The sequence below is a fragment of the Molothrus ater genome, chromosome 28 (assembly GCF_012460135.2).
Source record: "Molothrus ater isolate BHLD 08-10-18 breed brown headed cowbird chromosome 28, BPBGC_Mater_1.1, whole genome shotgun sequence".
In the NCBI taxonomy this organism is placed as follows: Eukaryota; Metazoa; Chordata; class Aves; order Passeriformes; family Icteridae; genus Molothrus; species Molothrus ater.
This window is the reverse complement of record NC_050505.2, coordinates 1,055,558-1,080,066: the sequence shown is the minus strand read 5'-3', so window position 1 is coordinate 1,080,066 and position 24,509 is coordinate 1,055,558. Positions and strand designations below refer to the sequence as shown.

General features: G+C 54.2%; 1 protein-coding gene across 2 annotated transcripts; it reads left to right on the top strand.

Moving 5' to 3' along the window:
• The first annotated feature begins 4,637 nt into the window (after window positions 1-4,637).
• On the top strand, window positions 4,638-23,327 carry SLC25A37 (solute carrier family 25 member 37). 2 transcript variants are annotated; one of them, XM_036396680.1, is made up of 4 exons: window positions 4,638-4,838; window positions 16,213-16,441; window positions 18,882-18,938; window positions 20,918-21,538. In XM_036396680.1, exons 1-4 carry the CDS (start codon window positions 4,638-4,640, stop codon window positions 21,430-21,432), a joined length of 1,002 nt encoding a protein of 333 aa, XP_036252573.1. In that variant the 3' UTR covers window positions 21,433-21,538. The 2 variants fall into 2 exon arrangements, with proteins under 2 accessions (XP_036252573.1, XP_036252574.1); XM_036396681.2 differs by having other exon boundaries at window positions 4,646-4,838; window positions 21,058-23,327.
• The last annotated feature ends 1,182 nt before the right edge of the window (window positions 23,328-24,509 follow it).

Below are 24,509 nucleotides of genomic sequence, written 5' to 3'. Positions count from 1 at the left end.
AGTGAGGACATAAAATTCCAGCTGGCTGTTGCTACAAATAAGATTAAAATCAAATCAACCATTTCTATTCGCTCTGATCCCTCTTCTAAAGCCTTTATAAAATGCCATAAACCAGGGCCTTTTCCTTTCCACATTAAAAATCATGGAATGGTTTGGTTGGTTCCACCACCCCAGGCTGCTCCAGGCTGGCCTTGGACACTTCCAGGGATGGAGCAGCCACAGCTCCTCTGGGAATTCCATGCCAGGGGAAGAAAACCACTAATATCTGATGCTGAACCAATTTTTAATTTATTTTTTTAACAAAATGACTTTGAATTTGCTGCTCTGTGGCTTTGGCAGCTACCAGGGCAGCCCCGTGCTGCTGGTGGGGAGGATAAACCCCCTGAGCCAGGTGGTGCTCAGCTGTTAGAGAAGCTGGAGATTTGCAGAGTGACAAAGATGTAAATACCAACCCCTGGATGCAGGAGATAAAGCCCAGTTTGGGTGCCCACCTCCCAGCTGGGCACTGCTGCCTTATCAACCTGCCTGCAGCTTCTGCCTCTGGCACTCCTGCACGGTGGGGAGGGCTTGGATAAGGAGCTCCAGGTGCTCCTTATCAGCTGGGAGGTGCTCAGGGGCTGGGGTGCTGCCCCAGCCCAGCAGGCGCCTTCCTCCCCCTGCCTGGGCTCCTCTCTGAGCCTGGGCTCCTCCTTTCTCCTGCAATTCCTGGCTCTGGGCTCTGTTCCTGCTGTGCCACGGCTGCCCCAGGCTGCAGGAGGGAGCTGCTGCCCCGGCCTTGGGGCTGTGGCTGATTCCTGGATTTGTTTGGGGATCAGGGTGAACTTTGGGGGGTTCTGCTGTGACTTGCTGGGGTGTGGATCACAGAGTTGTGGATTCACAGAATGGTTTGGGTGGGAAGGAGCTTAGAGCCCATCCCGTGCCACCCCTGCCCTGGCAGGGACACCTCCCACTGCCCCAGGGCTGCTTTGGGCACAATTTGGGGCTGTTTGGGGTCCCTGGCCTTGGGCACTGCCAGGGATCCAGGGCCAGCCCCAGCTGCTCTGGGAATTCCATCCCAAATTCAGGAATTCCCCATTCCCAATACCCCATCCATCCCTGCCCTCTGGCAGTGGAAGCCATTCCCTGGCTCCTGTCCCTCCAGGCCCTCCTGCCCAGCACATTCCCAGTGTCCAGGGCTGCTCCTGCAGCACCCGCAGAGGGATGGGAAACCAAAATCCTGGAATGGTTTGGGTGGGAAGGGACCTTAACTCCCATCCAGTGCCACCCCTGGGACACCTCCCACTGTCCCAGGTCACTCCCAGCCCGTCCAAGTGGCCCTGGACGCTCCCAGGCTGAGGCTTTGCAGCCCAAAGGTGATTTTAGCTGTGCCCTTCCCTGTTTCCCTGCTCCCATGGAATTTGGGGCTCGTGGAGCACCCAGGGACCCCCAAGGCTGGGGAGCTCCAGGATGGGATGCAGGGAGCAGAGGGTGGCAAGGGAGGAGCCAGGGAATCCTTGCACAAGCCTGGTCCCACAGGAAGCTTTTCCAGGGAAGCTGAGCTCCTTTTGTCCAGGGATGGCAGAAATCCATCCCAGAGCCACAGGCTGCTCCTTTTCCTCCTTTTCCTGGCCACAACCTATGCAAATTATAGGAATCCTCTATCAAACTTGAAACATTTATTTCCCACACCTGTCTGCCCCGTTTCCCTGGCAGAAATCATGGATAACCCCATGGAACACGGGGGAACCCCTCAGGCTGAGCCTCTGCTGTGGCACCTGAGCTTTGGAGCAGGAGGATTCTCCGTGGCACTGCTCCAGGGTTAAAATGTAACCTGGAAGCAGAATCCCAGCCTGATCCAGGTCATCATCAGGGAGCTCCACCTGAGAGTGCAGGAGAAAGGGCTCATTAAGGTGACTCTAATTCCCCTCCCTGCCCTGCCAGAGGCACGGGAAGGAGATTAAAGTTCTTGCTCAGGGAGAGGAAAACCTCGATAAAGCCTGTGGAGCAATGCTGGGAAATGTGTCCCTGCCAGTTTTATTTCCTTGGATTACAGCAAGGGAAGTTCCCGTGCCTGCTTTGCTCTGGGGATCGTGGCTCTCTGTTGTTGAATTTAAATGTAATTTCATGGAAAACACGGTGCCAAACCCTGCCAGCAGCATAGCTTTGGTCTCTCTCCAAGGAAATAAAGGTGTGATGATCCCATGGCTTCTTCCAGAGGGCAAGAAGGGGAGATTGGAGCAATTCCTGGGTAAAATGTTGTGTTCTTGAAGGGTTTGACGCTCTCAGCTGTGCACAGGTCTCAGGGAAGGGGGATGGCTGGGACAGCCCGGGACAGCAGCTGGCTGTCACCTCCAGCTCTCCCACACCCTGCAGAAGTGTTTTGCCAAGTGCAGGAAATGCTGCCAGGTCCCCAGAATCAATCAGGAGCGAGTCCCATGCGTGACAATGTCATTTATTGTTGTTTTCTGCAGCAGCTCCGTGTTCCCACGGGGAACAGAGAATGCCCTGCTCAAATAAGGCAAGGAGGAAGGAGAACAGCTCGTGCTGCCCCCAGCACCTCTCCAGGAACCCAGGATGTGACCACACCTGGATTTTCTCACCTCGTGTGTGCTCATTTCCAAACCCAACACTTCATTTTCCTGCTTTTTCCAGGGGGTTTTCCTCCTTCCCAAGGCCCACACAGCAATAAATTGCCCTGCAGTATCACAGGAATGGTTAACCTTGATTTGAGCTCATGCAACACCTCCTTCCCTGCAAGGTCGAATTCCAAATTATCCTTTGGAGGGGAATGAAATAAAAGTCAGGGCTGCTCCCTGGGCCACAAAGACTTTGCCTCCTCCTCCTGGAGAGCACCAAATTCACCTGGCTCGGGTTGGTTTGGTGGTGGAACAAGGAAATCATGGAAAATATGAAGGAAGAGAAGCATTTTTGGGGAGCGGGGGCACCAGGGGAGCTCATTGCTCCCCCACACAAGGAGTGGGATCAGCAGGAGGGATGGGGATGCTGTGGGTCCCTTCTCCAAGGAAAGCAGGGGCAGGAAGGTTTCCAAACCCCTCCAGGAGGTTTTGTCCCCACAGCGAGGCACAGCCCAGGCAGGGGAGTGGCCGTGGCAGCACAGGGGGGGACAGGGGACTGGGGGCACAGAGACACCCCCAGCACTGCCCACAACACCCAAACAAAGCCCCAAACCAGCCCTGCTCTGGGCAGCTGCCCTGATCAGCAGCACTGGGGCTGAGCACAGCCCCTCTGGGCTTGGGGGACAACCTGGGGCTGCTTTGGGGACAATCTGGGGCTGCTTTGGGGACAACCTGGGGCTGCTTTGGGCACAATTTGGGGCTGTTTTGGGGACAATTTGGGGCTGTTTTGGGGACAATCTGGGGCTGCTTTGGGGACAACCTGGGAGTGCTTTGGGGACAACCTGGAGCTGCTTTGGGGACAATCTAGGGCTGCCTTGGGGACAATTTGGGGCTGTTTTGGGGACAGTTTAGGACTGCTTTGGAGAAGATCTAGGGCTGTTTTGGGGTCAATTTTGGGCTGCTTTGGCCACAATTTAGGGCTGTTTCAGGCACAATTTGGAGCTGCTTTGGGCACAGTTTGGGGCTGGTTTGGGCACAATTTGGGGCTATTTTGGGGACACTTTGGGGCTGCTTTGAACACAATTTAGGGCTATTTTGGGGCTACTTTGGGGACAATTTGGGGCTGGCTTGGGCACAATTTGGGCTGCTTTGGGCAAAATCTGGGGCTGCTTTGGGGACAGTTTGGGGCTGCTTTGGGCACAATTTAGGGCTGCTTTGGGCACAATTTGGGGCTATTTTGGGGACACTTTGGGGCTGCTTTGAACACAATTTAGGGCTTCTTTGGGGCTGCTTTGGGGACAATTTGGGGCTGTTTGAGCACAATTTGGGCTGCTTTGGGGACACTTTGGGGCTGCTTTGGGGTCCCTGCAGGGAACACAGCCCCTTTGCCCAGGGAATCTCCATCTCCAGGTCTGACTGCACCTTGCCCGGCTCCACCGGGGGTCACTGCAGGGGCACACCCTGGCACGAGGGTGCCCGTCCCGGCACAAGGACTTAGTGCGAGCCTTGAGGGGCACTCCCGCTCTGCCGGGGGACGTGCAGAGGCGACACCCCGGGAGTCCCAGCCGTGCCACCATCCAACAGCGACCAAAACCCCCTCCGACAACAGGAGGGCTCCATCTCCCTTTGCTCACCCCCAGCTTTCCCCGTGGCAGCACCGCGGGGTTAGCACAACTTTCCCCCTCAGGCGGACACAAACCGCCGCCCTTGGCTCGGTGTGACACCGCGCCGGCCGCTCCAGGTGACAGTTACAGCTCCACCACCGCGTCCCCCTCACGGCGCCGCCACAGCGCACCCGCCCTCACAGCTACGCCCCGCCCATCCTCCACTACTACAGCCAATCACAGCACTCTGCTTCTCGCTTCTCACTTTCCATTGGTTAAAACTCCTGCCAATCACTTTCCCGCCCAGTGATGTCACGAATGCGCGCCACGCTGATTGGTAAGGCCGGAATGGGCGTGGCGAGCGCGGCTTTAAAGGCGGTTGGGCGGCGCGCGGTCCCAGTGCCCCCCTCAGCCCTCCCCCCCCCCTTCCCCCCCGGTACCGGTGTCCCAGCCCGGCCCGCGGCCCCGGTGCCGGCGGATGGAGCTGGGCTGTGCCATGGCGGGCAGCGCCGCCGCCCCGCCGGGCCCCGGGCCCCCCGCCGCCGCCGGGGCCGGGCTGGCGGACAGCGAGGAGTACGAGAGCCTGCCCAGCGGCGTCGCGCTCGGCACGCACATGGTGGCCGGGGCCGTGGCGGGGATCATGGAGCACACGATCATGTACCCCGTGGACTCGGTCAAGGTACGCGGGGAACGCGGCGAGCGCCGGGGGAGCCGCGCACGGGGGGGGCGGGCGGTCCGGGATGGGCCGGGGGGACACGGGAGGGGCGGCCGAGGGATGCTGAGGGGAGCGGGGCAGCGGCGAGGGGAGCGGAGCGTTCGGGGGGACAGGGAGAGGGGAGAGTGCGAGCGGTTATTGGGGTGCAGGGAGAGGGAGTGTGACAGGCAGTTATTGGGGCGCAGGAACTCCTGGGGTGCAAGGGAGGGGAGTATGAGAGGTGTGCGAGGGGTTTTGGGGTGCAGGAACTTGTGGGGTGCAGGGAGAGGGAGTGCGAGGGTTTTGGGGTTCCTTCTGGGGAAACTTTGCTGGGGGTGCAAGGTTTCTTTGGGGTGCAAGAGGGGAGCGTGCAAGCGTTATTGGGGTGCAAGAACTTGTGGGGTGCAGGGAGAGGGGAGTGTGAGAGGTGTGCAGGCAGTTATTGGGGTGCAGGGAGAGAGGAGTATGAGAGGTGTGCAGGCAGTTATTGGGGTGCAGGCACTTGTGGGGTGCAAGGGAGGGCCAGTGCGAGAGGTGTGCGAGGGGTTTTGGGGGTGCAAGGTTTTTTTTGGGGTGCAGGGAGAGGGGAGTGTAAGAGGTGTGCAAGCGTTATTGGGATGCAGGAACTTGTGGGCTGCAAGGGAGAAGGGAGTGTGAGAGGTGTGTGAGGGGTTTTGGGGTGCAAGAAGTGCTGGGGGTGCATCTCTGGGGTGCAAGAGGGGAGTGTGCAAGCGTTGTTGGGGTGCAGGAACTTCTGGGGTGCAAGGGAGGGGCAGTATGAGAGGTGTGCAAGGGGTTTTGGGGTGTCAGGTTTCTTTGGGGTGCAGGAGTGGAGTGTGCAAGCGGTTATTGGGGTGCAAGGGGGGAGTGTAAGAGGTGTGCAAGGGAATGTTGGGGTGCAAGGAGGGGAGAGAACAGAAGGGTGTGCCAGAGGTTTTGGGGTGCAAGAAGAGGGGAGGTGTAAAGGGTGAGCAAGGAGTTGTTGGGGTGCAAAGGGGAAGTGTGTAAGGAGTCTTTGGGGTGAAAGGAGTGCTGGGGGTTCAGGGGGTTGTTGGGGCCTAAGGGATGTGTAAGAGTTTTTGGGGTGCAAGGGAGGAAAATCTGCAAGAAATTGGGGTGCAAGGGGGGGAGAGCGGGGGGGGGATGTTGGGGTGCAGGAAAGGTGGGGATGTGTAAGGGATCTTGGGGTGCAGATGGGCAAAGTGCCCATGGAATGCTGGGGTGCAGATGGGCAAAGTGCCCATGGAATGCTGGGGTGCAGACGGGCAAAGTGTCCATGGAATGTTGGGGTGCAAATGGGCAAAGTGTCCATGGAATGTTGGGGTGCAGACGGGCAAAGTGCCCATGGAATGCTGGGGTGCAAATGGGCAAAGTGTCCATGGAATGCTGGGGTGCAAACGGGCAAAGTGCCCATGGAATGTTGGGGTGCAAATGGGCAAAGTGCCCATGGAATGTTGGGGTGCAGACGGGCAAAGTGCCCATGGAATGTTGGGGTGCAGATGGGCAAAGTGTCCATGGAATGTTGGGGTGCAAATGGGCAAAGTGTCCATGAAATGTTGGGGTGCAAATGGGCAAAGTGTCCATGAAATGTTGGGGTGCAGACGGGCAAAGTGTCCATGGAATGTTGGGGTGCAAATGGGCAAAGTGCCCATGGAATGCTGGGGTGCCCGAGGTTCCCGGGGCAGGGAAGGCACCGGGCAGTCCCCGAGGTGTCACCCCCAAATCCCCGCTGGCTCTGGGGCTGTCCCGCAGCCCCGGGGTCTTCGCACAGCGCTGGTGCAGAGGTGACAGCCCCGGAGCTGCTCCCTGGACCGGGAGATGCCAGCCCGGTGCCACCAGAGCCCCGCTGGCATCCCTGGCACTGGGATCAGGAGCTCCCTGGGAGCCTTTCCCTCCCGGAGCTTTGGGATCCCAGCTCAGGAACTGGGATCAGGGCCTTGCTGGGAGCTTTTCCCTCCTGGAGCTTTGGGATCCCAGCTCAGGAACTGGGATCAGGAGCTCCCTGGGAGCTTTTCCCTCCTGGAGCTTTGGGATCCCAGCTCAGGAACTGGGATCAGGGCCTTGCTGGGAGCTTTTCCCTCCCGGAGCTTTGGGATCCCAGCTCAGGAACTGGGATCAGGAGCTCCCTGGGCGCTTTTCCCTCCTGGAGCTTTGGGATCCCAGCTCAGGAACTGGGATCAGGAGCTCCCTGGGCGCTTTTCCCTCCCGGAGCTTTGGGATCCCAGCTCAGGAGGGAAGAGCCGCTGGGATGGGGCCACACCGGGATGGGTGAGTGGCTTTGGTGGGGTCAGGGTGTTTGAGGAGGAGCTGCCCAGTGGATTTTGGAGCTGCTGATGCTCGAGCACACTCAGGGAAGGCTTCCCAGTGTCTGCAGAGTGTGGGAATCATCCTGAAGGATAATTCCTGGCTCTGCCCTGCCGCTTTGTTGCTGTGGGGCCTTCAAAAGAAGAGGGAAAGCCGGGAAAAGCCGAACTGCCTCGATGAATCATGAGATGTTGCAATCCCTTCTCCTTCTCATCCAGGGCTCCCTGAAAGAGTAGAAAGGGCAGGGGAGAGGAAATGCTTTGGCTTTTGCAGCTCCTGCCAGTGTTGCAAGCACTCGAAGGGAATATTCCCGGTTTTCTTGCCCTGTCTCCCCTCTGGGTCTGTCCCTGCAGCACCTGGCTCACAGACTGGGGATGTCCCCGTGGCTGTGGGTCGGTGCCCACCCTGAGCGTGGCACAGGCAGCTCAGGGGGGTTGTGCCCGCTCCTGGCACGGCTCTGGGTGTTGTCCCTCCGCAATTGTGCAGCTCTTTCCTCGGCGGGAGAGCCGAGCAGAAATGAAAGCGGGGCCGGTTTCCTGGAGGGGGAGGCGCTCTGCGGGAAAAGCTCCGGGAGCTGCGGCGGGGCCGGGCCGGGACCATCCCCAATCCCCAACCCGGGAGCGGGGAAATCCCTGGATTTCAACGCTGGAGCCCGGCCAGGGTCCCCTGTGTGCTGGGGCACAGCAAAACCCCGCTGGGATCTGCTCCTGCCCGGGCACTCACCCTGCTCCACCTGCCTGCTGTGGGCAAAGGGGACGGCTGACCCCAAAAAGGGAGATTTTCATCCCTAAAGAGGTTTTGTTTTCTTGTGGTGCTGTAATCCAGTAACAGCTCGGCTCTTTCACTTCATCCTGCAGAAAAGGAGCGAAGCTTTTCCTCCATGGCACTTCCTGGGGCACAGTTCCAGCCTTGGGCAGGTCGGGTTTTTCTGCAGGTGCAGAAGGAGCACCCGGGCAGCTCCGGCCCTGAGGTTCCTCCTGTCTGCCTTCAGCGAGTCATTTCCTCCCAAAGAGAAACTGAAAATGTCGTCATTTGGGGAATTGTTTGCTGCAGACACTTGCACAACCCCTGAGGCTGATGGGCTCACAGAATCCCAGCATGGTTTGGGTGGGAAGGGACCTTAAAATCCCCCGGGGCCACCCCAGGGCAGGGCCACCTCCCGCTGTCCCCGGGTGCTCAGCCTGCTACAGCTCCTCTGGGAATTCCATCCCTGTCCTCCCTCACAGGGAGGAATTCCTCCCCAATATCCAGTTTCAATCTACCCTCTTTTCCTCCCCATTATTTTCCAGTGTTGCATAATAAATAATAATTTATTTATTTTTTACCCTTTGAGCTCCAGCCTCACCTGCACTTTCCCCCTGCCTCTCCCCCTCAGCTCTGGTTGTTTGGACGCCCTGGGCTGGGTTTTTGCTGGTGCTGAGGGTGTTTCTCACACTTCTCAGGCTTGTTGTTGTTTGTGGCTGCTGCAAGAACCAGCTGTGCTGGGAGCCCTGATCCATCCCCAAGTGACCTGGAGGGATCAGCGTGTCAGGGACTCCTGATGGCAGCAGCAAAGGAGCTCCTGGAGGGCTCCCCTGCAGCCTCCTCCTCCTGCCCTGATCTGTTGGGTGATTTTTCTGCTGGAGCTGGTTTCCCAAAGGCTGTGAAAACAAAGGATGGGATTCCCTTGGGGATGTGAGGAACAGTTTTGCTCCCTTAGGGATGTGAGGGACAGTTTTGTTCCCTTGGGGATGTGAGGAACAGTTTTGCTCCCTTGGGGATATGAGGGACAGTTTTGTTCCCTTGGGGATGTGAGGAACAGTTTTGTTCCCTTAGGGGTTTGAGGAACAGTTTTGCTCCCTTGGGGATGTGAGGAACAGTTTTGTTCCCTTGGGGATATGAGGAACAGTTTTGCTCCCTTGGGGATGTGAGGGACAGTTTTGCTCCCTTGGGGATGTGAGGGACAGTTTTGCTCCCTTAGGGGTTTGAGGAACAGTTTTGTTCCCTTGGGGATTCATTAATCGCTGTGGGGAGAAACTGGAGCCGTGCAGATCTGGCCCCTCCCTTCTGGCAGAGGCTGCTGATGGCTCTGGGGACCAATAAAATCCTTTTCCATGAAAACCTGGCCTGCCCTTGGAGCTGCCCTATGGTCACAAAGCTCCTGGAAGCCCAGCAGAACACCTGAGGGAGCAGAGCTGTGCATTCTCTGGAGATTCTGCATCCCCCCCGTTTCCAGCTGCTCCAGGAGGAGCAGTTCCTCATCTTCCAGCCGAGGGGGAGTTTGGGGATGTTGGGAATTCCTGGATAACCTGCTGGACTGACCCTCTGCTCCCCTCCCATGGGTGTGCTGCTCATTTGGGGCTGTTCCAGCTGAATACCCCAAAACTGGGGTTCAGAGCCTGAGCCTGGGTCATGCCTTGTCCTGCTCCAGCTGAACTGCCCCAAAATTGGGGTTCAGAGCTTGAGCCTGGGTCATGCCTTGTCCTGTTCCAGCTGAATCCCCCAAACTTGGGGTTCAGAGCCTGAGCCTGGCTCGTGCCTTGCCCAGCTGGCAGGGTCTGCTGGATCCCTGCAGAAATGCTGCAGGTTTCCTGCTAAGAGCATTTTGTGTTCCCTTTGTGCCCCTGTGTCACATGAACCCAGGAACAGCAGGTTGTGCTCAGAGAAAATAGAAATTAAAACACCCCAAACAAAAGGCAGATGGGGTCTGAGGGTGTTTGTAGGGTGGCACATGAGGTCTCAGGGTGTTTGTAGGGTGGCAGACGAGGTCTGAGGGTGTTTGTAGGGTGGCAAACGAGGTCTGAGGGTGTTTGTAGGGTGGCAGATGGGGTCTGAGGGTGTTTGTAGGGTGGCAGATGGGGTCTGAGGGTGTTTGTAGGGTGTCAAATGAGGTCTGAGGGTGTTTGTAGGGTGGCAAACGAGGTCTGAGGGTGTTTGTAGGGTGGCAGATGGGGTCTCAGGGTGTTTGTAGGGTGTCAAATGAGGTCTGAGGGTGTTTGTAGGGTGGCAGATGGGGTCTCAGGGTGTTTGTAGGGTGGCAGATGGGGTCTCAGGGTGTTTGTAGGGTGGCACATGAGGTCTGAGGGTGTTTGTAGGGTGTCAAGCCAGCGACCCTCCTCCAGCATGTGCAAAACAGACCTGGAAAAAACCAATTCTGGCTAAAAACCAGCCAGAAAACAGCACTGGGGCTCTTCCCAGCGTGCATCCAGCAGCACAGAGCTGTTCCCCAGGAGCAGGGAACTGCCTCAACCTGAGCCTGGCACTTGTGGTGGTGGTTTTGGTTTTTTCCTGCCCAGGCTGCAGCCAGGACAAGCTGGGTGCCCTGCACTGCTGCCTTATGCAACGGGGATTAATTGGAGTAGGTGGAGAAGAATTTCTTGGCTGCTTATCAGGGGTGAGGCTCCAGGAGCTGCTTGGTGGCCTCAGATAGGTGAGAGGAGCTGGGGGCACTGCCCAGGCAGGGAAATCATCTCCTCCAGCCCTGATAAAGTGCAGCTCCCTCCCTAGAGCTGCTCCCAGCTCCGGCCTGGGGAGGTCTGGATTTGGTCATTGCTTGGGCTGTTTGTGCTCCTAAATCTGGATTTGGTCATTGCTTGGGCTGTTTGTGCTCCTAAATCTGGATTTGGTCATTGCTTGGGCTGTTTGTGCTCCTAAATCCTCATTTTGGTCATTGCTTGGGCTGTTTGTGCTCCCAAATCCTCATTTTGGTCATTGCTTGGGCTGTTTGTCCTCCTAAATCCTCATTTTGGTCATTGCTTGGGCTGTTTGTGCTCCTAAATCTGGATTTGGTCATTGCTTGGGCTGTTTGTCCTCATAAATCTGGATTTGGTCATTGCTTGGGCTGTTTGTGCTCCTAAATCTGGATTTGGTCATTGCTTGGGCTGTTTGTGCTCCCAAATCCTGATTTTGGTTATTGCTTGGGCTCTTTGTGCTCCCAAATCCTCATTTTGGTCATTGCTTGGGCTGTTTGTGCTCCCAAATCCTGATTTTGGTTATTCCTTGGGCAGTTTGCCATCCTAAATCCTGATTATGATTATTCCTTGAGCAGTTTGCCCTCCTAAATCTGGATTTGATTATTTCCTGGGCTGTTTGTCCTCCTAAATCCTGATTTTGGTTATTCCTTGGGCAGTTTGGCCTCCTAAATCTGGATTTGCTTATTCCTTGGGCTGTTTTTCCTGTTCAATCCTGGTTTTGGTTATTCCTTGTGCTTTTAGCTCTATTCAGTCCTGATCTTGATTATTCCCTGGACTGTTTGTCCTCCCAAATCCTGATCTTGGTTATTCCTCTGTGTGTCCTCCTAAACCTGGATTTTGGTTATTCCTTGGGCAGTTTGTCCTGTTAAACCCAGATTTTTGTTGTTCTTTGGGCTGTTTGTTCTCCTAAGTCTGGTTTTGATTATTCCTTAGGCTGCTTATCCCTTTAACCCCAGATTTTGGTTATTCCTTGGGCAGTTTGTCCTGTTGAATCCAGGTTTTGGTAATTCCTTGTGCTTTTAGTTCTATTCAATCCTGATTTTGGTTATTCCTCTGTGTGTCCTCCTAAACCTGGATTTTGGTAATTCCTTGTGCTGTTAGTTCTATTCAATCCTGATTTTGGTTATTTCTCTGGCTGTAGGCTCTCCTAAATCTGGATTTGATTATTCCTTGTGCTGTTTGTCCTGTTAAACCCAGGTTTTGCTTATTCCTTGGGCTGTTTGTCCTCCTAAATCCTGATTTTTGTTATTCCTTTGGCTGTTTGTTCTCCTAAATCTGGATTTGGTTATTCCCTGAGCTGTTTGTCCTCCTAAACCCAGATTTTGGTTATTCCTTGGGCAGTTTGTCCTGTTGAATCAGGTTTTGCTTATTCCTTGGATTGTTTTTCTTGATTTTGGTTATTCTTTGGGTAGTTTTTCCTCTTGAATGCTGCTTTTGGCTGCTCCTTGGCTGTTAGTCCTGGTGAAGCTGGGTTTTGGTTATTCCTTCGTCAGCTAGTCCTGGTTTTATCCTGTCAAATCCTGGTTTTGGTTATTCCTTAGGCTGTTAGTCCTGTTTCTGGTTATTCCTTGGGCAGTTAGTGCTGGTTTTATCTGTCCCTTGGGCTGTTAGTCCTGTTTTCCCCAGGTTTTGGTTATTCCTTGGGCTGTTAGTCCTGTTTCTGGTTATTGCTTGGGCAGTTAGTGCTGGTTTTATGGGCAGTTAGTGCTGGTTTTATGGGCAATTAGTCCTGGTTTTATCTCCTCCTTGGGCTGCTAGTCCTGTTTCACCCAGGTTTTGGTTATTCCTTGGGCTGTTGGTCCTGTTGAACCTGGCTTTTGGTTATTCCTTGGGCAGTTAGTGCTGGTTTTATGGGCAGTTAGTGCTGGTTTTATCTGTCCCTTGGCCTGTTAGTCCTGTTTCACCCACGAGTGATGGGTGGCTGATGCAAACTGCAGCCTCTGTGGGCTCCTCTGGGCTGTGGGGTGAGTTTTGAACCCCTTCAGAGCAGCTCAGATCCACAGAAATAAAAAGAAATCCTATTTGTCCATCCTCCTGTGAGAGCTGTGCCCACCTTACATCCCTTTGCCATGAAAAGCTGCCCTGTACCTGACCGAGCTGCAGCAGCAGGGTGTCTGTAAATTGATTTTTCTGGGGTTTGGGTGGCCCTGACAGCTACAGGAGCTTCTGTTCCTTCATGGGAGCTGCAGGGGGGAAAGTGGAAAAACCTGGATCGTCAGTAATGGCTTCCTTGGCTTTACTTCAAAAACCACACTGGTCCTGCACATAAATGTCCCCTGCTGCTGCCCTAAACTGGGAGCAACTGGGATTTTCTCCAGGGCATCCTGAAATCCTGAGCAGCCCCCACAGGATGGGAAGGTGCAGAGACCATGAGGGGTCGCATGGAAAGCTGGATATAAAACCTGCTTTTAAATTCTGAGCTAAAATCCAGGGCATTGCTGCCCTCCCTGGGGGATTTTCCTGAGTTTTTGGGTTTGTTTGGAGCTCCCAGGGAATGTGGAACAGGGAGCTTTGCACAACCTGCCCAATTCCCTGGTGGAGAGGGTGGTGCCTTTCATGAGCTGAAATTCCAGCCAAATTTTTAGGGATTTTAAAGTGTATTTACTACAAATTCCATCATTTGGTTGGCCTAGACTTGAGTAAACTTGGTTTTGTTGTTTTGGGTGAAAGTCCTGACCCGAGCTCTGGTTCTTCCTTGGGCTCACAGAGGGGCTGTGGAAGGGTTTGGGGGCTCCAAGGTTCAAACCTTAAAGGTTTTTATGGGATGGGTAATTAATGAAGGGCTTGATGAGCTGAAGGGTTCCTGCTGAGGATGGAATCCTCCTGCAGCTCTGCAGCCTCTCCCTGGAAAAGCAGAATTCCAGAATTTGCTGGACGCCCCTTGCCCAGGGCTGAGGCCTTCCCAGTGCTGCTGTTTTGGGGCTGCTCCAAGGGCCTGCTGTCGGTGCCATGGGCTGGAATTGCAGAATCCTGGAATTCCTGAGGCTGGAAAAGCTTTCCAAGGCCATCCTGTGGCCCATCCCCAGCTTGTCCCCAGCCCAGGGCAGTTCCAAGGAGGGCGAGCTGGGCAAACTGGGAACAGGCAGGAATTCCCTGAGAAGGAGAAAATGCAGAGGCAACAAAACCAAGCTGGGTTTACTCAAGTCTAGGCCAACCAAGTGATGGAATTTGGAGTAAATACACTTGAAAAACCTTAAAAAATGTGGCTGGAATTTCAGGCCTTCCTTGGCCTCCCCCAGGGCTGTGGCTCCATGGCCTGTGTCAGTTTTTAACCTTTTCCACAGGAAGGATCTGTGGGCATTTTGCTGCTCTGGATTTCCAGGGATGGCTGTGGAGGTTTGAGGTTTTTACCCAGGGCTGATCGGGGTCCTGGGACCCCTCAATGTTGTCATTGTCACCTGCAGGCCTTGGAGCCCTGGAAAGAGCTCCAGGGAATTTTCCTGAGGGAATGTTGTGTAATGAAGTGGTGGCAGTGAACTTTGGAGCAGGTTTGGGTGCCAGGAGCAGGTTTGGGTGCCAGGAGCTCAGCTGGCTCAAAATCTGTGCTAGAAAAAAGCCCCGAGGCACAGAAATGCAGCTGGAATTCCCTGCCAGGCCCTTGGGGGAGAAAACCACTGGGAGCTGAGGGGAAAACTGGGACAAGGAACCTCCCAGAGCCTCTGGGGGACCCTGGCTCTGCATTTTCTCCTTTTCAGGGAATTGCTGCCTATTCCCAGTTTTCCCAGCTTGCCCTTCTAGGAACTGTCCCAAGCTGCTGGGCAGCTGCAGGAGGGACAAGCTGGGGCAGAGTCAGGGTGTTGAAAGCAGAGAAAATTACAGCCTTCCCTGGATTTCTTCAGCCAGCCTTTGGAGCAGCCTCATTCCTTGGGATTTCCATGGATAAAGCAGAGCAGAGGCTGCACTTCCCTCCAGGAGCAGCCTGGCTGTCACAGCCTGGCTTGAGCCTCGTCCTATTGCAGCTGAACTCCCCCAGAATTGGGGTTCAGAGCTTGGGCCTGGCTTGTGCCTTCTCTATTCCAGCTGAACTCCCCCAAAACGGGGGTTCAGAGCTTATTTATCCTCTTGGGTGGAGTGTGGGCTCCATCCAGCAGGATAAATAAAAAATCAGAATAAATAAGGGACATCAGGGCCAAAGTGACCCCTCAGTGATCTCAGGATTCTGGTGGCTCTGAACCCTGGGGTTTGTTGCATGGGATGGGTTACTGGGGGGGTCCCAGTTCTGGGGTACCAGTTGTGGGGTTCTCTGGGTTGGGATTGAGGGCACTTGAGACTCTGGTTCATGTTTGGACTCAAATGTTCATTATTTCTTATCAGTAAAACAGTCTCACTGCTGTGAGTGGGGCAGCTTTTCATTAGAGGGCACAAAATGGATAATAATCTCTTGTTCCAAGGTCTTTCAAGATTAAACTATCCAATTAAGAGCTGACACCTGGATTATTTCCCCTTTTAACCCAATAACTGATCCCAAAGAGCTGCAATGGGGACTTTTCTGCCCAATTACAAAATGCCACCCAAACCCATGGAGGAGAAGAGGGAAGAAAAGCATGAATGTCACAGACATATTTTATGAAAAATTGTTTTGCCAAGACCTTTTCTCTTGAGAAGCTGAGAGGCCTTAGAAATGAAATATAACCAATGGTTATCTGCTGCTGTGGAATGCAACAGGTGCATCTGGGATTGGGCTCATGTGGTTGTTTCTGATTAATGGCCAATCACAGTCAGCTGGCTCGGACTCTGGTCAGTCACAAGGTTTTCCTTTGATTTCCTTTCCTTTGATTTCCTTTGATTTCCTTTGATTTCCTTTGATTTGATTTCCTTTGATTTCCTTTCCTTTCCTTTCCTTTCCTTTCCTTTCCTTTCCTTTCCTTTCCTTTCCTTTCCTTTCCTTTCCTTTCCTTTCCTTTCCTTTCCTTTCCTTTCCTTTCCTTTCCTTTCCTTTCCTTTCCTTTCCTTTCCTTTCCTTTCCTTTCCTTTCCTTTCCTTTCCTTTCCTTTCCTTTCCTTTCCTCTCCCCTTTCCTCTCCCCTTTCCTCTCCCCTTTCCTCTCCCCTTTCCTCTCCCCTTTCCTCTCCCCTTTCCTCTCCCCTTTCCTCTCCCCTTTCCTCTCCCCTTTCCTCTCCCCTTTCCTCTCCCCTTTCCTCTCCCCTTTCCTCTCCCCTTTCCTTTTTTCTTCCTTTCTGGTTAAATCTTTTCTTCTGTTCTTTTAGTATAGTTTCAATATATCATTTTCTTTTAATATACTATATATCATAAAATAATAAATCAGCCTTCTGAAACATGGAGTCAAGATTCTCATCTCTCACCTCATCCTGGGACCCCTGCGAACCCCAAGAAGAAACCCAGGATGACACCCAGTGCCCCCCACCTTGCTTCCATCCCCAACACACTAAAACCCCAAACCCTCCATTCCTCACCCAGTGACACTCCTACACTCCTCTAGAATCTATTCCACGCTTTTGTGGATTCCAGTCCAGGAACTTTCTCCACGAATGAGGGCCAAAGTCAGAGGTGCCCTGGGTGTCAGGGCAGCCCAGAGCCGACCCAGAGGCATTGCCTGGGTTTGCAGGGGTAACCAGGGGCCGTCCCCGCTGTGCTTTGTTGCAGACGCGGATGCAGAGCCTGCAGCCAGACCCCAAGGCCCAGTACAGGGGCGTGTACGAGGCCCTCAGGAGGATGGTGCTGACCGAGGGCTTCTGGAGGCCCCTGCGAGGGATCGATGTCACCATGCTGGGGGCGGGCCCTGCCCACGCCTTGTACTTCGCCTGCTACGAGAAGATGAAAAAGGCTCTCAGTGACGTTTTCCAGCCAGGAGGAAACAGCCACTTGGCCAATGGTATTTTTGGGGTTTGCCCTAAAAAAAACCCCCTATTTGTGGTTATCAATCTATTCCTTGCTTATCAACCTATTCCTTGCTTCTCATTCAGCCTAGTGCCCCTCCCCATCTAAATTCTTATTTTATTTCAAATTTTCCAGCACAAATCATCAATTTAGTGGAGGAAGCAGCCACTTAGCCAACAGTATTTTTGGGGTTTGCCCTAAAAAAAAAACCCCATTTGTGGTTATCAACCTATTCCTTGCTTCTCATTCAGCCTAGTACCTCTCCCAATCTAAATTCTTATTTAATCTCAAATTTTCAAGCACAAATTATCAAAATACCATTGGCCATTTGGCCATTGGTATTTTTGGAGTTTGCCCTAAAAAAAACCCATTTGTGGTTATCAATCTATTCCTTGCTTATCAACCTATTCCTTGCTTGCTTCTCACTCAGCCTAGTGCCTCTCCCAATCGAAATTCTTATTTTATTTCAAATTCTTCCAGCACAAATCATTGATTTAGAGGAGGAAACAGCCAATTTGCCAATGGTATTTTTGGGGTTTGCCCTAAAAAAAAAACAAACCAAACCTATTTGTGGTTATCAACCTATTCCTTGCTTCTCACTCAACCTAGTGCACTTCCCAGTCTAAATTCTTATTTAATCTCAAAAATTTCCAGCACAAATCATCAATTTAGTGGAGGAAATGGCCACTTGGCCAATGGTATTTTTGGGGTTTGCCCTAAAAAAAAAACCAACCAAACCTATTTGTGGTTATCAACCTATTCCTTGCTTGCTTCTCACTCAGCCTAGTGCCCCTCCCCATCTAAATTCGTATTTAATCTCATATTTTTCCAGCACAAATCATTGATTTAGTGGGTGAAAGGTGTTCAGGTGCAGCTGTGCTGTTCCTGTATTGCCATGGAATCCTTAAAGTTGGGAAAGATCTTGAGGATCAAGTCCCACCTTTGAAGGTATCACCCAAAGGGGTGATCTTGTGTTGAAGGCATCACCTCAACCTCTGGAGGTTTGAATTCAGGTGTCCCTGGGAGCACAGAGTGCCCTCCATCCTCTGTGTGCTTTAATTTTTAGCAGGAATATTTCACTTTTAAAGCCAGCAGAAAGCCTGGAATTGAGGAGTCAGGGCTTTACCAGAGGGTTTGTGCTGGAGATTCCCATGGTTTTTCTGGGATGTGCCATGGGGTCACTGAACTCAGGGAAGGGAATAAAATCCCTTCTCCTCACTCCTCTTTGCTGGGAACACATTCCTGTGTTTGCCTTTCAAGTAGCTACAGGCCTGAGGTGCCAGCAGGAAAATCAGAGCTGTGGATTCACCAAATGACCAAAAGTGATTTGGGCCAGAGGGAATTGGAGGTGGGAGCCAACATCAAAGGGAAGGAGTGGCTGCAGAGCCTCATCCCAGAGCGGAGCAGGGATGGGTCAGGGCTGGCTGGGTTTGGCACAGCCTGGGCACTGGAGCCCAGGCTGAGTAAAGGGATGAAAATCCCTAATTAGGGACGTGCTGAGGGCAGGGTAAACATTGCTCACGGCTGGCTCAGGCGCCGCCGGTGTCTGGGGTGGATGGATCCTGGGAATTGTTGTGGGAAGAGCAAAGGTGGGGGCTGGCAGTGGATCCAGGGCTCTCTCAGGATGGGGATCCTGCCCTGGGAATCTGTGCTTGGCCCTGGGGCTGGGACTGGGCTGCTCCCTCAGCATGGGTGGGATCCACCAGGGATGGAGATCCCCAGTGGATGGATCCCCATGGATGGAGCTCCCCAATGGATGGATCCCCATGGATGGAGCTCCCCAATGGATGGAGCTCCCCAATGATGGATTCCCATGGATGGATTTACCATGGATGGATCCCCATGGATGGAGCTCCCCAATGGATGGATCCCATGGATGGAGCTCCCCAATGGATGGATCCCCATGGATGGATTTACCATGGATGGAGCTCCCCAATGGATGGATCCCCGTGGATGGAGCTCCCCAATGGATGGATCCCCATGGATGGATTTACCATGGATGGAGCTCCCCAATGGATGGATCCCCATGGATGGAGCTCCCCAATGGATGGATCCCCGTGGATGGATTTACCATGGATGGAGCTCCCCAACGGGTGGATACCCCATAGATAGGAACCCCCCCCTGCCATGGATGGGATCCACCTTGGATGGGATCCCCTTGGATGGGGTCCCCATGGATGAAACCCCCCTGGATGGATTGTCCCATGGATGGGATCCCTATAGATGGAGCTCCCCAATGGATGGATCCCCATGGATGGATCCCCATGGATGGAGCTCCCCCATGGTTGGATTCCCCATGGATAGGAGCCCCCCCATGGTGGGATCTCCCATGGATGGAGCCCCCCTGCATGGGATCCCCATGGATGGATCCCCCTGGATGGCAGCGATCCCTTTTGAGCCAGGATTTGTTTTCTCAGGGCTGCTCTTCCTTGCAGGCATTGCTGGGAGCGTGGCCACGCTGCTCCACGACGCCGTGATGAACCCTGCTGAAGGTAACCCTGGCATTCTGGCAGTGCTGCTCCCTCGGGACGCCCCGGGCCCTCAGTGAATCCAGGCACGGATCCCTCCTGGCCCTTGTCCCTCTGTCCCTTGGCAAGAGCAGGAAGGAATCCAGGGCTGCCCCAGGCTGGGAGACCTCCAAACCCACCAGCCCCAGGGACCTCATTCCTCTGTCCTGGGGAGGAGAGGGAGAGCAGCCAGGAGGGATTTATTGTCCCTGGATCTTTGTGGTGCACGGGGACTTTGCAGGGGAGGTGTCCCCTTTACTGTCACCACTCTGCTGCTCCCTGGGGCAGTGGCTCCGGTGTTCCTGAAGCTTTGGACTAACCAAGCTGAGCTCAGGGTGTTGGATGAGCACAGAGGGGCTCTGAGATTCCTGGGGAGTGGAGTGGCAGGAGAAGGCCGCAGGAAAATGAGGATTGACAGAAAAATGAGGATTGACAGGAAAATGCAGCTCAAGTGACAATGCTGCCACCTGCCAGCTCCTCAGTGTCACTGGGCTGTGCTCCTGAGTGGGCCCACAGTTGGGAATCTCTGAAGGAGAAACCTCCAGTGTATCAAATCAATCCTGTTAATCACACCTTGATTAAATCAGTTACATTAATTGGCCTCGTTAGTCAGAGGAAGGCACTGCAGCCAGTGAGGCTGGAGGGGGTGTGTGGCACCCTGGGCATGCTCGGGTGGGACTTCACCCTCTGCCCTCATCACTGCTGGGTGTTTGTGCCTCCTGAGCAGCCTGGCTGAGGGCTCAGTCATTAACCTGAGGGGAGGGGTTCATTAGAGCTGGTGGGTCAGTAATTAACCCTGAGGAGAGGGGTTCATTAGAACTAGTAGGTCATTAATTAACCCTGAGGAGTTCATTAGGACTAAAGGGTCATTAATTAACTGTGAGGAGAGGGGTTCATTAGAACTAAAGGGTCATTAATTAACTGTGAGGAGAGGGGTTCATTAGAACTAAAGGGTCATTAATTATCTGTGAGGAGAGGGGTTCATTAGAACTAAAGGGTCATTAATTGACCATGAGGCGAGGGGATCATTAGGAAGTGAGCTCTGAGCTGTCCCCTCACTGTGCTGAGCCCTGGGGGCACTGGGCAGCTCGGGGGGATCAGTTTGGGTGGGGAAAGGGAGCTCAGGGCTGTGCCTGGGGTCACTCTGGGGGCTCTGCCAGCCAGGCCTGACCCCAGCTGAGCAGTGTCCCTGTCCCCATTCTTGTCCTGGGCTCTGGGGGCACTGGGCAGCTCAGGGACTTTGGTTTGGGTGGGGAAGGGGAGCTCAGGGCTGTGCCAGCCAGGCCTGACCCCAGCTGAGCAGTGTCCCTGTCCCCAGTTCTGGGGGCACTGGGCAGTTTGGGGCTGTCAGTTTGGGCAGGGAAAGGGAGCTTGGGGAGATCAGTTTGATCAGGGAGATCAGTTTGGGTAGGGAAGGAGAGCTCGGGGCTCTGCCAGGCAGGCCCGGCCCCTCAGCTGGGCAGTGTCCCTGTCCTCAGTTCTGGGGGCATTGGGCAGCTCAGGGCTGTGCCTGGGGTCACTCTGGGAGCTGTGCCAGCCAGGCCTGACCCCAGCTGAGCAGTGTCCCTGTCCTGAGCTCTGGGGGCACTGGGCAGCTTGGGGGGTTTGGTTTGGGTGGGGAAGGGGCACTCAGGGCTGTGCCAGCCCCAGCTCAGTCCCTGTCCTGAGCTCTGGGGGCACTGGGCAGCTCAGGGGGATCAGTTTGGGTGGGGAAGGGGCGCTCAGGGCTGTGCCAGCCCCAGCTCAGTCCCTGTCCTGAGCTCTGGGGGCACTGGGCAGCTTGGGGGGTTTGGTTTGGGTGGGGAAGGGGCGCTCAGGGCTGTGCCAGCCCCAGCTCAGTCCCTGTCCTGAGCTCTGGGCAGCTCGGGGGGATCAGTCTGGGCAGGGAAGGGGAGGCTATGGCAGTGCCAGGCAGGCTTGGCCCCAGCTGAGCAGTGTCCCTGTCCCCCCGTGTCCCCGAGCAGTGGTGAAGCAGCGCCTGCAGATGTTCAACTCCCCGTACACGTCGGTGCTGGGCTGCGTGCGGACGGTGCACAGGACCGAGGGCTTGGGAGCCTTCTACCGCAGCTACACCACGCAGCTGACCATGAACGTGCCCTTCCAGGCCATCCACTTCATCACCTACGAGCTGATGCAGGAGCACCTGAACCCCCACCGCCAGTACCACCCCCAGTCCCACATCGTGGCCGGCGCCGTGGCCGGGGCCGTGGCCGCCGCCGCCACCACGCCCCTGGACGTGTGCAAGACGCTGCTCAACACGCAGGAGAACACGGCCCTGAGCTCCCTCAAGATCAGGGGGCACCTGTCGGGCATGGCCAACGCCTTCAGCACCGTTTACCAGCTGGGAGGGCTCCCCGGCTTCTTCAAGGGCGTCCAGGCCAGGGTCATTTACCAGATGCCCTCCACGGCCATCGCCTGGTCCGTGTACGAGTTCTTCAAGTACTTCCTCACCAAGCGCGCGCTGGAGAAAAAACCATAAAAACCCTCCTGGGAAAAGGGAGTGGGAGCCTCCCTGGGGCTCCTCCCGGGCAGCCCCGCTGGAATTCTGCTGGATTCACATTTCCACATCCCTTGGTGCTCAGTCACTGAGTGCCCCCGGGGGTTCTGGGGATCCCTGGTCACTGAGTGCGTCCCTGTCACTGAGTGTGTCCCCCTGTCACTGAGTGTGTCCCTGGTCACTGAGTGACCCTGGGGATTCCTGGTCACTGAGTGTGTCCCCCTGTCACTGAGTGTCCCCCTGTCACTGAGGAGTTCTGGGAATTCCTGGTCACTGAGTGTCCCCAGGGATCCCTGGTCACTGAGCGTGTCCCTATCACTGAGTGACCCTGGGGGTCCCTGGTCACTGAGTGTGTCCCCCTGTCACTGAGTGTCCCCGGGATCCCTGGTCACTGAATGTGTCCCTGGGGATTCCCATGGTGTTTCCCATGGATTTCTGTGGTGCTCAGGGATTCCTGGTCACTCAGTGTCCCCTTGTCACCAAGTGTCTCTGGGGATTCCTGGTCACTCAATGCCCTCCAGGATTCCCAATCACTGAGTGTCCCCAGGGATTCCTGGTCACTGGGTGTCCCTGGGTATTCCCATGGTGTCCCCCCCAGGATTCCCGGTCACTGGGTGTCCCCGTGGATTCCTGTGGTGCTTGGGCACGGTCACTGGGGATCCCTGGTCACTCAGTGTCCCAGGGGATTGCCATGGTGCTCCCCCAGGGATTCCTGTGGTGCTCCTCAGGGATTCCTGCTCACTCAGCATCCCCCTGTCAGCAAGTGTCCCCAGGGATTCCCAATCACTCGGTGTCCTCCAGGATCACACGTCACTGGGTGTCCCTGGGGATCCCTGCTCACTCAGTGTCCCCCCTGTCACTGGGTGTCCCCGGGGGTCCCCAGTCACTCAGTGTCCCCCTGGGATTCCTGGTCCCTGAGTGCCCCTTTCCCTCCCTTAAACAACAACAACAAAAAAGAGTTTATACAGACTTTGATATTAATATATATCTATTTAATAACTTTATTTTGAAGCAGTGAAATCTCAAGCTTCTCTTTTTCTGGAAATAGGATGGAAGATGGAGTTTACTCCTTGCTGAAGGTTTAGGTTACCCAACCTAAGCTGTTTTTTTTTTTTTTTTTTTTTTTTTTATTTTTACAGCAGAGAAACAAAAATGTCCTGGCACAGAAGTTAATTTTATATAAATATAAAATAGCTGGATAATGTTTATCCTTTATTTTTCTATGTAGGCAGTTGGGTGGTTTTAAAATGCTTTTACAGCTGGGTGCAAAGCTGCTTTAAAAGGGCTCAGTTCTTCCCTCCTATAAGGAAGACCCAAAATCACTGATTTTATGGCCAGATTGGCTTTAATTACCCAGGTGGTGGCCTGGCCTCTCCTCTGGGTGTCAAGGTACTTGGAAGCCCCTTGAGGGGACAAGGAATGGGGACATCACTTTGGGAACACCTGGGGCATCCCAAAATCCCTTTGTGGGGAGAGAGGGAAATCTCAATTCCATTTTTTTACAACTCTTGAAGATGTAGATTTTTAACCAATGTCGTTATTTTTCAATTTAAAGATGCTAAAGGTACATTTTTATGGGAGGGACAGCTGACCTGCCTTCGTCCTCGCTGAGTTTATTCCCACATTTTCCTCTCTGAAGCCCTGATCCCATCCCAGGAGCTCTCCTGGGATCCCAGGGGGTGCCTGGAGCTGCTCTGCTCCCAGACCCTGGAGCTGCTGTTTACAGAGCCCCTGGCAGCTCCAAACCAGCCCCAAACCCTTGGGAAAATCCCAGTGCAGCTCCAGAGGCACCTCCCAGCCCTCCCTGCTGCTCATCCCTGTCCGGGAGGGGGAAAAATCCCACCTGGAGGGGGAAAACCCCACCTGGAGGGGGAAAACCCAACCTGGAGGGGGAAAATCCCACCTGGAGGGGGAAAATTCCCACCTGGATGGACAAAAATCCCACCTGGAGGGGGAAAATCCCACCTGGAGGGGGAAAATTCCCACCTGGAGGGGGAAAGTCCCACCTGGAGGGGGAAAATTCTCACTGGAGGGGGAAAATTCCCACCTGGATGGACAAAAACCCCACCTGGAAGCGGAAAAACCCAACCTGGAGGGGGAAAACCCAACCTGGAGGGGGAATTCCCACCTGGAGAAGCTCCTCCTTGCCTGGGTTTGGTTTTCCTGCTTGCCATGAGTGGGAAGGGTGGAAGCCTCCCTGCTCCAGCTGGGAATGGCTTTCGAAACCAAATCCCTTCCTTTGGCTGCTCCCCTGGGAGATCAGGAGGGATTCTGGGATCCTGGATGTGCAAATTCAAATTGCAGGGACCACTTCCCATTTGAATCCAGGGAGAAATTCCATCCTTCCCAAACCAGATTCCATCCTTTAGCCACTCCCTTGGAATATCAGCAGCCAGGGAGGGATTTTTGGGATCCTGGATGTGCAAATCCCAGAGTCCATTTCCCATTTGGGAATGGCTCTTCCAAAGCAAATTCCATGCTTTAACCCTTCCTTGGATGATCAGGAGGGATTTTTGGGATCCTGGATGTGCAAATTCAACTTCCAGAGTCCATTTCCCATTTGGGAATGACTCTTCCAAAGCAAATCCCATCCTTCATCTGCTCCCTTGGGACATCAGGAGGGATTTTTGGGATCCTGGATGTGCAAATTCGAGTAAAAGGGTCCATGTCCCATTTGGGAATGGCTCTTCCAAAGCAAATTCCATGTTTTAACCCTTCCTTGGATGATCAGGAGGGATTTTTGGGATCCTGGATGTGCAAATTCAAATTGCAGGCTCCATTTCCCATTTGAATCCAGGGATCAATTCCATCCTTCCCAAAGCAAATCCCATCCTTCAGCTGCTCCCTTGGGAGATCAGGAGGGATTCTGGGATCCTGGATGTACAAATTCCACTTCCAGGCTCCATTTCCCATTTGAATCCAGGGAGAAATTCCATCCTTCCCAAACCAGATTCCATCCTTTAGCCACTCCCTTGGAATATCAGCAGCCAGGGAGGGATTTTTGGGATCCTGGATGTGCAAATTCAACTCCCAGAGTCCATTTCCCATTTGGGAATGGC

Coding starts and splice junctions, on each gene's coding strand:
- SLC25A37 (XM_036396680.1), top strand. CDS start 4,638: ATGGAGCTGGGCTGTGCCATGGCGGGCAGCGCCGCCGCCCCGCCGGGC. Junction 4,839..16,212: donor ACCCCGTGGACTCGGTCAAG/GTACGCGGGGAA, acceptor GCTTTGTTGCAG/ACGCGGATGCAGAGCCTGCA. Junction 18,939..20,917: donor CGTGATGAACCCTGCTGAAG/GTAACCCTGGCA, acceptor GTCCCCGAGCAG/TGGTGAAGCAGCGCCTGCAG.